Source organism: Benincasa hispida, chromosome 8 (genome assembly GCF_027475165.1).
Source record: "Benincasa hispida cultivar pf3 chromosome 8, pf3_genome.v1.1, whole genome shotgun sequence".
NCBI lineage: Eukaryota > Viridiplantae > Streptophyta > Magnoliopsida > Cucurbitales > Cucurbitaceae > Benincasa > Benincasa hispida.
In genome coordinates, this window is record NC_143485.1 from 38,445,505 (window position 1) to 38,457,931 (window position 12,427).

Sequence of the window (12,427 nt, forward strand, 5' to 3'; positions counted from 1 at the left end):
ATTTGTTGAGTTTGAAGATTGTATACTACATATTTCTCTCAGAAATAACAGCCAAAGCAACTCCTATCGATAGCTACTTTTCATATTTTGACGGTTTTGTCAGAATCTTCTAAGTATTTGTCGATTTCTTGTGCTTTCTTAGAAGGAACTGCCTGAGCACCTTCTATGAGGCAGAACCTTGAAGATGGAAGGATGTGGAAGAGGAAGATGATGGGAAGGGGAAGAGTTTTTGTATATTCTTTCAATATTGGAAGTGACAATTTCAATACTTTTTAGGGAAGATAAATCCGCAGGTGGGTTTTCATATTTCAAAATACTTGATATGTTTTCCATCCCATTAAGAGTATGTTAGCAATTTTTGGTGGGTATAATTAGAGTGTATCTAAGACTTTTTCTTAATAAGAGTTGTATCTATGTGTTAGGAGTATTTTGGACTTTTACAATTTTGATTTATTATTTTTTATTCCATTTTGCCATTTTCACAAATAAAAAAAAGTAGGTTTACTATTTTTCCAAATAGAAAGTTAAAATATGTTATATTTATTGTTAGTCCTAATTTTATATGGATTGTTTTTTTATTTTTATTTTTATTTTTTTAAGTATTGCATATGCCAATTTTGAATTAACTAGATTCATGTCAGCAATAGTCAAAGAGTTAAACTTCACATTTAAAGTAAAAGTTTTTAATTATTTTGCATAATGAATTAATTAATATTTGACGAAACGAGTATAGTTCAACTGGTATAAAGATTGTACTGTTCATTTTTTAGATCAGAAGTTCAATTTTGCACCTTATATACTGTATTAAAAAAAAAAAAATTAACTCATGTTTCAACTTTATGAAAACTTTGATTATATGCATTAAACCGGCCACGTAATTTCTTACTCCATTATTTCAATACAAAAACAATACAAGTTAACATATAATAATGGGAGGCCAAAATGAATATAGTTTATCGATAACTAGCATAAAGGTAATTATAATTGATACCATTTTTAATATAATAACTAAGTGTATAACAACATTTTTTTAAAAAAATTGCAAGCAAAGTCTAACAGTTATACAATCTATCATTGATAGACTTCTACCAACGATATGGTCACCACTGGTAGACTTCTGCCAGTATTATGGTTCACCGATAAACTATCTAAATTTTGCTATATCTGCAATTTTTTTTTTGCATTATGTTATATCTTCTAATACGTTGGGTTTGATTACTATATTTGCAAGTATTTCATTAGCATATACTATCTCTCTTGAGATCAGTTCAAATTTTCCTACCTCATTGGTTGTTGTACTAAAAAATTTTAGTTTATCTTAAATTTCTATTTACATATACTTTCTTTTATCAATTTATACACAAATTAAGATTGTTTCCACGAGGTTTTCGGAGAAACTTGCTTCGTGGAATTTGAACTTTGTATTTGTATTGACTTTAGTATAGCAAATACAATCTCTAATACAATAATTCTTTGTGCATTCAAAATAAACTTTAATGTTTAAACTAGTTGATCTTCTTGAATGATCAGCCTTTGGGCTTGTTGACCTTCTTAGATGATCGACTTTTGGACTTATTGACCTTCTTAGATTATTGACTTTTGGGCTTGTTGATCTTCTTGGATGATCGACCTTTGGGCTTATTGATCTCCTTGGATGGTCGGTCTTTGGGCTTATTGATTTTCTGGATGGTCGGCCTTTGGGCTTATTGATCTTCTTGGATGATCGACCTTTGGGCTTGTTGATCTTCTTGGATAGTCGGTCTCTGGGCTTGATGATCTTCTTTAGGATTAGTATTCACACGAGGCTTCTAGAGAAACTTGGTTCGTAGAGTTGAACTTGAGTTGGTATTGATGTTGATGTTGATTTGATGCGATGTGGTTCGATCTCTATAACTTAATCCTTTGATTCTCTCTCTGTTGAATGCGTATGTTTGATGTATAGAAGTGGAGCGTGTGGATGTTCTTGAGCTTGGAGTCTTGGAAGAATGTTTGTATCTTCAAAAGACTTCAGTCTTCGACTGTGGTCAGAATGTTTGTATATTTAACTTCAGTCTTCAAATGTGGCTAACTTTAGGATTTTGGGCGTCTTTTAATTGGTGGGAGAATTCTCTATAGGTCCTCCGGAGTGTAGAATTGTTGACCCCTCACAAATAAAGAAGATGGTTCTATTTATAGAGTTCTCAGGTGGGTCTCGTAGGCTTGAGCTTGGTTGGTCCATGGGCATGGTCCTTGAGCCTAATTAGTTAGACTTGGACTTGTTGATTCATGGGTCTCGCTTTTGAGCCAAATTAATTGGTTTTGGGTTTGATTTGATAATTCAGCCTATTTTTAGACTTAGTTGGACTTTAACCCAAAATGTCAACTCCTAATTGGTCTCAAAAGGGATGATTTGGAATTTCAACATTACTTTAGTTAATGACGTGACAATTTGTGATTAGTCCAAAATTTCTCATTCAACAGAGATCATAATAAACTGAACAAGTTTAAAAAGAACATTACCATTTGTAAATGTCTTTAATTGTACAAGAGATAATATAAAACACTATTTGACAATGTATTTTACGAGGAGTGTAGTATCATGTTTTTTTAGTACAACAATTGAGGAGATTAGGGATTGAATCTCAAACTTCTAAAGAATAAGGTCATGCTAATTCCCCTTAAACCAACTAATATCATGCTTTTTTTTTCAATAAATACGTTGTTGGGGATTTAAATCACATATCTTTTTATCGCTAAGACATATTATATGTCATTTGAGCTATATTCATTTTGTTAAATCAATTCTCACTAATTAGATATGAAAGAAAAATTAAGTGATTTTACTTCTCTTTTTTTGCCATAAAATAAAAGAGAAAATCATAGGAAGGAAATAAAACACAATTTTAACTTAAGCCTTGTGTATGTATGTGTATGGGGATCTTTTAGCCCTTAAATTTTGAATATAGATATAAAATCTAAAAATCAAATAGAAATTAAGCTCTAAACTTTAAGGTGAATGTATAATATTTAGACACCTTATAGACCTAAGGGAGAGTAAATTCAAAACTTGTAAATAAAAATATAGCATTTTGAAATATGAAGACCAAATGGAAAAACTAAACTCATAACTTAAAAGGGTGAAAGTGCAATGTTTTGAATTAAACCTACAAAAGTTGCTTAAAGCAAGACCCAGACCCACAATGAACCCAAGTCGAAAGCTCGAAGGCGTTTAGAAACCTGCATGGTGTCCCATAAGAGAAAAGTCGAGACATCAGATTCTAGTTGGTCGACCAACAAAGCTCGTGAAGTTTCACCAAAAGGGAAATGACGGAACCGAACTCACTATTGACACTCTACAACCTCGAGGATCACGTCAATTTTGACATTGTCAATATTGCACATATCCCAAACAAGAGTCAGATGACAGGCCTAATAAATAATCTCACACCGACAACCTTAAAGAGAAAGCAAATCTTTATGTAATTAGCCGAGTTGATACTTCATGTACTAATTTAAGCATCAAAGTATACTCGGTTCGACACACACCACACCTGTGCGAGTACTCTTGCAGGTCTACTCCAACAACGCATCTAGACTAGAGGAGAGGCGCAGAGGAGCGCCAAGGGCCTGTGCGAGTTTTTCATGCCAACAACTTGAAATTTATAAGAAATGGAAACTAAATTCAAAACTGATGGGTAAAAGTATATCATTTTGTAATTTATGGACCAAATAAAAACTACACCCAAAACTCAAAAGGCGAAAATGTAGTATTTTGAAATCTATAAATCAAATGGAAAGCTAAACTCAAAAGTCATGGATAGAAGTATAACAATTTGAAATCTATGACCAAATAGAATTTTAACTCAAAACTCAACAGTGAAGATGTAATATTTTGAAACATAGGGGCGATGAAACTTAAACTCAAAATTTTGGTTCTTCAAACCATAGTTTGCTATAAAAAAAACCATAGTATGCTCAACAAAACCTTGCATAATAATGTCCAATAGCTTAACATTATTTTTAACATTTATTATCCAAACAAAGCCTTGCATTATGCTCAACCCATAGTTCATTCTCATTCTCGTCGAACTTAAGATTCCTCTATTTTTGCTTCTATTTTCACCAATTTTAGTTCATAATGAAATCAACCAGAATTTTACACCTTGTTTTATCATGTTGAGGATACATAACTTCAGTGTCGGTGCACGTAGTTTGATTCGACGACATGTTGGGTCTGTTTAGATTGACTTGAGAAAAATATGTTTTTTTAAAAAAAAAAAAATCATTTTTATTTAAACACTTTTGAGAAAAACAGATTAAAATATACTTGAAAAACCATTTTAGGTGGTTATCAAATACTTCAATTTTTTTTAAAATGACTTATTTTTTAAATTAAATTCTTGAAAATGTATTTCAAATACACTTATCATAACGGCATCACTACCAGGTTATCATCGAAAACCTATGATAGATGACAAGGAACGAGATCGACAGTCAACGGTTCATTTACCACATCGATAAACACATCATTTCGCCTTGGCCAAATCTTCTACATCATCAAATTTGGCGTTATTTAGAGCAAAAACTAAGAAAAATTCTAAGTACTATGATAATATGTCAAAAAAAAATCCTACCATTTCAAATATTTATAAAAATAAAATTTTAGTGTGAAAGAAGAACTAAAAATTTTCTCAAAAATTACAAGTCGTTTTACAACTGGCTTCATGGACACTAGATTTTTTCCACTATAAAAGTCAGCATCTTCCTTTAAATGCATTTCATGCTTTTTTTTCCCTTGTCCTTTTTGTGTTTTATTTTATATGGCAATTTTGTTTGACTTTGTTAGAAAATAACAGCTCTTGCATGTAATCGTCCTTTTTTAGTATGTCTAATATCTTCTTTCATATAATCATATATAAATACAATGCATGCTTTAATTCTCAAGTATAAATTACTGTTTAATTGTGTTTTTCTTTTTCTTTTTTTTCTTTTTTTTTTTAGTTTAACATTATTATAAAAATTGAAGGAAATTTTTAAAAACTAAAAAAATAGACTTGTTGATTCCGTTTTTTATTTTTAGTTTTTGAAAAAAAGTCTATAAACACTTATTTCATCTCTTCTTCTTTTTTTTCTTTTTATATCTACTTTTTACCATTATTTTAAAAAATCATATCCAATTTTGAAAATAAAAAAAAATAGTTTTTAAAAATTTGTTTTTATTTATGAAATTTGGATAAAAATACAACTGTTGTATTGAGAAAGATGCACATCATTGTTAAAAATTGAAAGAAATATGTTTGATTTTCAAAAATTAAAAAAAAAAAAACAAAATAGTTACCAAATAGAATCTGAGTTATTAACCAAAAAATAAAAAAAGTTTTGACTAAAAACTCAAATATTTATTTTAAAAAATTGTAAAACCCATAATAAATATAAATGGAATTGGAAACAATTACAATTTTCAAAAACTAAAAAATAAAATAAAATCATTATCAACTAGAACTTTAATTTGTTAGGTTATAAACACCCATGTAATCCCCGAATTTTTATGGTAGTAATAATTTAATCAATCCATCATTTTTTTAAACTATCAATCCATAAATTTAATTTGCAACAATTTATTACGTGTCTTGTTGGCATAGGAAACTCATAAGCGTTCGTCATCATTGCAAACATTTAGTGAGATTGTCTGTTTGGCCTGATTTTCCTTATTTAGTCTTACCTTTCGAGTTAACATGCGCAAGAGTTTCTCACGTAGGTACGGTGTCAAATCTACCACATTTTGATGTCGAAGTTAGTATATTAAGTATGTAGTTAGTTAAATACCGTACATAAAGTGTATAGTTAGTTGAGCACTGTACATAAAGTGTATAGTTAGTTGAGTTCCAAAAGATTATTTATTTTTTATCGTAAATATAGGTGCGGAAGAATTTGAACCAACCAATAAAATTAACTTTTGTTGTATTTTAAAGTTCCAAATATTTTGGAAGGCTCAAGAGACAACTAGTTCTTCTAAGTAATGTCAATTAGGGAGCAAGTGAAGCCAATGGCCTTTAGATTAGGGAAAGAGCCAAATATTTGGTTAATTGCAATAATCCTCAACCCCCAAGTTGTGTTCAATTTTATTTCCTTAATTAATTAGTATTTTGAGCCGTAATTACAAAGAATTTGACCTTAATTATTGAATTAAATTGCATGAGGCAAAGCCGCAAGTGCTTTGAGATGGTTTAATTCGCCGCATTTATAAAGACAGTGACAAGGGAGAGAGTAACAGATAGCTGACCTAATTAATTAAGCCAATCTGACTCTTCAATCCATTAAATATAAGAGCAACAAATAATGTCCCAACCAACATGCGTCATTTGGTTTTCAGTCATTGTCCATTCCAAATATCACTTTCAATATTAAATTACAATTTTAGAATTTTAATGATGATTTTAATTTTCTTAACTTTAAGGAAAGAAGAGTTATTCTCATGTCAAATTATAGTTTTAAAATATATATAAATTTTTGGGCTATACTCATATTTAGTTCATGTGTTAACCTAGTATCTATTAATAGGACTTTAACCTATCGTGTTTATTAACATATATTAAAAAAAATATTTGGGTGTATTTTACAAGTTGTCACATGACCAAATTTTTATTTTTTTAAAAAATATATATTTTAAAACCCTGAATTTTTATAAGTGTATCAATTTAAATCCTAAACTTTCACAATTGTATCAATTAAACCCTCTATTATGTTTTATTTGGATATATTTATGAGAGTTCAAGATTTAAATTGATATATTTATTAAAACTCATAGTTAAATTTGATACACTTACGAAAGTTCAAGGTTTAAATTGATACTCATAGTGAAAGTTTAGTGTTTAATTGATACAATTATTAATTTTGGGTTTATGATACAAATCCCAAAGTTTAGTGTTTAAATTGAGACAACCCTCAAAGTTTAAGGTTTAATTGATACGATTGAATTTAAATTGATATAACCCTAAAATTTAAGGTTATAAATTGATATTTGCCCCCATTTTTTTTAATAAAGTGTTTTATTCTTTGCAGTTTCTTTTATAGCTTTGTTTGAAAAAGGCCTGAAATTGCAATGCTTTTATTTAGCTTGCTCGCTTCAAATGTATGCTAATGAACAAATAATTGATTGACACACCACCTAATAAGTTAGGGTAATCTTTTGGTATAATATAGAAAGATATGTTACCCTATAAATTATTTAAATATTTAGTGAAGCCAATAATATAAAATACAAGTTATATACTACAGATAAAATATAGGTGAAGAAGTTGATCAACAAAAATTTTGCCAATGCATACCTAATCAAATGATATAAGATAAATCTTTGAAGGCAATCAAGATCTTGGAGTTGAAGTGCAAGCCAAATTGGAAAGACCTCCCTCTCCCATCAAACTTGCTGGGTTCCATTATAATTGACATGTCATATTTTACAAGTCTTTTAAGATTTAAAAATAATAATAAAAAAAAAAACCACTTAAACATCGAGATCTAATCCGGCTATTCTTGATCTATTAATTGTATCAATTTAATCTTTGATATTTTCGTAAGTGTATTAATTTACATTCACCATTATTACATTATATTTAGATAAACATTGTGTGAGACTTGTAATTTTATCGATTCAACCTCTAAACTTTCATAAACGAGTCAAATTGGACACTCAGTTAATATTTCATTTGATAATTGTCCACGTATCACAATTTCATCATCCATTTTATTAATATGACACTTGAAGTTTAAATGCCTGTAAGATTTGAATGTACTGACGAATTTAAGATGAAATCTGAATAAATGGTCTAAATTGATTCACTGATACAATTCAGAAGTTTAACTAAAACAATATGTTTCACACGATATTTTTCAAATGAAGTTTGAACATGGGTGTTATTTGATACACTAACGAAAGTTCATGAAATAATTATTGATCATTATTTTAAATCGATACAACCTATGATTGAATTTCTTCCCAAGAACAATAGGTATAAGAATGGAACTTATGTATGATGATGATTTTGTTTGTTGTTTTTAAAATATATATATTATTCACCATCTATTTAATTCTATCAAATTAATGTATTTTTTTAAGTCCTATCAAATATAATTATTTAAAATCAGTATTTGAGTTTTTCTATAGATTAATTAATTTATTTGAGGAATTTTTTAGTATATAAAAAGTGTGATATTCAAACCACAAATCTCTTAATTATTAATACATATCACATATAATTGAATTATGTTTGTTTTGACAATATTTCAAATTAAAGAAAATACTGAAAGAACTAACAGAAATAGTAAACTTCAATTTTCAAAAAATAGAAAAATATTCGTCACAACTTTGTTAGTTAGTTTTAGTTTTATAAATTATGTTATTTATTATTATTTTTTTTATATTTTCTAAATATTTCATTACGCTCGACATTTTGAATATGATTTTTTTCTTTGATAATTAGGGCAGCTTCTAGGTATAATGAAATTGATAGTACTTATTTGTTAATTCAGTCAATATACTCTTGCCTATTTATATTCTTGTACTTTTTGAAATGTGATCTAGAAATTTGTCGTTGCCCACAAATCCTAACTAAACAAAAAAATATTTCTAAAATCAACGAACTACTATTTATACTATTAGGTAAAGTAAGTAGCAAACACGGAGTCAAATCACAGAGAGTCCAAGAATTAAATCTTTCTTAAAGCTAAATTGGATTGTGGAAAGTAGTAAAAATAGAGGTTTTGGTTTGATTTGACAAGAAAATTAAATGCGAAAATTGAAGTGCGAAAAAGTAAGATAGATTGAGAAAGAGAGAGATCAACTTTAAAGGTTGGATTGGGTTGTGGGGGGGTTTGGACCACCCGAATTTTAAGGATTGGATTAAGTTAGATTTGAGACTTTATTGGATCCTTTTGATGTCCAACCCAACTAACCCAAAATTTTCGAGTTGGATTGTCGGGTTATAACTTATTTTTTCTTGTTAATTAAAAACACATAAATTTATATACAATATATGACTAATAACTAAAATCTCATAAAATTCAAATGCTAATACCAAATATTTATGATATTTATTGCAAACCTTAAACAAAGATAAATATCATAACAATTTTAAAAGAAAAATATTAAAAATTTACAAATTAATCATATAAAAAGTAATCAGACTTTATAATTCGGATTAGGTTGGGTTAACTCAAATTTTTTTTAGTCAACCCACAGATTAATTCAACCCAACAAAAATAGATAAAGTTTAACTCAATCAAATCCAAAAACAAAACAAATCTAAATATTAGATTGGATATTCCAAATTATTCGAGTTATCGGGTGATCTGAACGTTCCACCTTATATTAAAATTAACTTTAGAGGGGCACTATTTTCAAATACCAAAAGTGGTGGGGTCCAAAATAATACGAAACACCAAAAATGCCAAGTTGCACGCGGAGTCAACGTATGACTCCACACCCCCACCCACTTTCTCCCACTTCATTAAAATACCTTTTGTTTACATATCCACGTGGCAATTTTTCCTTATTTGACTTATCAAACTGTTTTATTGCAATCTCTGTACTCCCTGCTTGACACGTGGCAATCACGATCAATCCCACTAATTAATCTCCCCACGAGTGCTTTTTCCATTTTTATCCGCTGTATTTAGTGGAACCTGAAAATCCACCACGATTTTCACATCAAATAAATCCTTCGATTAAAATAATAATAATAATAGTTAAACGATAATTAACCTCTAAAAATGGTGGGTTTGCCTTAATTTTAAATAATTTCTCCACTATCTCCTTTTAATTTATACACGTGTTGTACTTCTCCACTATCTATATATTCGAATATTACAAGGCAACTTAAAATTTAGAGGTAATGCTTTTTAACTGTTTTTTTAACGATTAATTAAAATATCAAGTACGGTATAATTTAGATTTTATTTTAGAAAATTATTTCAAAGGCTTAAAGTTTAAGCTTATGAGCTTCTAGGTGAGGTGACCACTAGACTCTAAAATTGCTTTGAAAGATTCAACGAATCAAATATTTGATTGAATTATATAAATACACAAGTCTTCAACCATTTATAAATATGTTATTTAATTTGTCTAGATATTTGAATATTAATAGTTTTTTTTTAATTTGATAAAGATTCCATTTTTTGGGTTTTTTATTACCAACAATCAAATGTGTTGACATCAATAATTTATTTATTTTTTTCAACATATTAAAGAAAATAGAAACAATATCCCTTTGCCATATCCTTCAAATCTGGCCCGTCCATGAATGGGTGGACTCGTATTTTTTAATTTTTATTTTTTACTAGAAATGTATATGAATTGGATTGAGTTAAATTGAAAGTATTTTTTTATTTTTTAGACTAGTAGAAAGTTCAGGTTAGATTGGACTGTGAGGCTATAACTTACTTATTTACTTTCCGTTTTAATTAAAAAAAATATGTAAATTATATACAACATGATTAACAATTAAAATCTCATAAAATTCAAATGCTAAATATAAAATATCTTTTATATTTAAATATTTATTGGAAACTTTAAACAAAATAAATGTGATGACAATTTTAAAAGAAAAATATGAAAATTCACAAATTAATCAATATAAAATAATCAAATCTCAAACATGAGCCGGATTGGGTCAATCTAGATTTTTTTTAGTCAACCTACAATTCAACAAAAATAAAAAATAAAAAAATAAAAAAGTTTAATCCAATCAATTCAAGTGTAAAACTAACCTAATCTAATTTTTTTTTATTAGTTGCTCGGATTATCAAGTTATTTGAGCATCACTCAAAAATATAAGGAAGAAGAAAAAGGAAAAACCCAATTTCCCTTGGTCTTTAATAAAATATATATGAAACTAAGCTGCCGAGGTCATACGGCGTCGTTTCTTTCTAGATGTTCGAATTAACGATGACCAGGACCACTACTTCAGAGTACTATAAATACACACCAAAATTCTCAAATTCAAAATCTCCATTCCATCTCAATAATAATCCATAAATCGAAAATTTTCATTTACCTTTCCATTTCCGATTTCTTCAAGCATGGGACAAGCCACACCGGAACGCGGCGGCTCCACCTCCATCTCCATATCCGGTGGTGGTTCTGTTCTGGCGACGCCTAGGCGAGCGGCGGCGACTTTGCTCATCTCTTTATCGACTCTGGTAGCGCTCTGTGCGAAGCAAGCGAACAGAGCATCAAAAAAGCTTCAAACCAAACTGAAATCGAAGCAATTACCTCGATTAGAGTTACGATCACCGCAGCTCCGGCCGAAACGGTTTCTGAAGAACATAAGCAACACGGCGATCACGTTGATTCATAAGAAGAAGAATAAGCACGGCGGCGGCAATACAGAAGAGGAGTGGGGAGACGGCGGAGTCTGGCAGAAGGCGATCTTGATGGGGGATAAGTGTGAGCCGTTGGATTTCTCGGGCGTAATTTATTACGATAGTAACGGGAAGCAGCTGAACGAAGTGCCTTTACGATCGCCACGTGCCAGTCCGTTGCCTGCCTTTCTTGCAACCAGTCACCACCAGGTATACTGAGTCGAACGGAGCTTCAGTATCTTAACGTCACGCGCGGGTGATTTCAGGTAGGTTACCAAAGCATGTGATTGGATGAGAATTGGGGATGTGCCTTGGTTTTTATTTTGGCCCCTTTTTTTTTTTTTTTTTTTTTTTTGCAAATCTCTCTTTTGTATAGTATATAGAGTGAAAGTAATTTTGTTGAGTGTATGTAAAATATACTATGTTTTGTTCCATCTAGTTCTTCTAGCTTGACCATCTGAGCATATATCAGATCGTGATATCAACTCGGTCGATAGTTTAATCTCTTACCTTTTTGTAATGATTAAAAAAGAAAACCAATTATTAATCTTTAAATAATTGTTGAAAGTATTCCCTTAGTTAAAATGTTTTGATTAAAAAATCTACAAAATTGGCATGTTTTTGCATGTTTTGTGAAATTTGATTAAAAATGAGGCAATAATTATGCAATCCAAATTTTTTACACCACAATATATTTTTTTTTTAAAAAAAAAATAATAAAATTTCTTTCCATGTGTCAATTTTTAATTGAGCAATTGATGGACTACAAAAATATATAAAGAGAGGTGTAAGTATTTTTCTTAAAATAGAACTTTTTTTTCTTCTTCTTGGAATTTTACTGCTTAATCAAAAGTCTATGTTCAATACAGGTTAACAATTGTAAATATTAACGGTGTATGTTTAAAAAGTTTTTAATTTTGAAATGAATTCGTTTGATTCCTATAATTGAATAAAAAAATTCAATTTTCAAAACATTGGGTAACCATAACTTAGCCATTGATATAAACACTATCAGAAAATCTATGGTTCACCCACTTGATATGAGGTCAGCGCATAATAATTCCAAGCAGACTTTTTCTAAGCAATTCCA

The 12,427-nt window shown here is 29.5% G+C and overlaps 1 protein-coding gene across 1 annotated transcript; it reads left to right on the top strand.

The window, feature by feature from the left end:
- Positions 1-10,967: 10,967 nt before the first annotated feature.
- On the top strand, positions 10,968-11,771 carry LOC120083287 (uncharacterized). The gene has a single exon (XM_039038963.2). It carries the CDS (start codon positions 11,056-11,058, stop codon positions 11,554-11,556), a length of 501 nt encoding a protein of 166 aa, XP_038894891.1. The 5' UTR covers positions 10,968-11,055; the 3' UTR covers positions 11,557-11,771.
- The last annotated feature ends 656 nt before the right edge of the window (positions 11,772-12,427 follow it).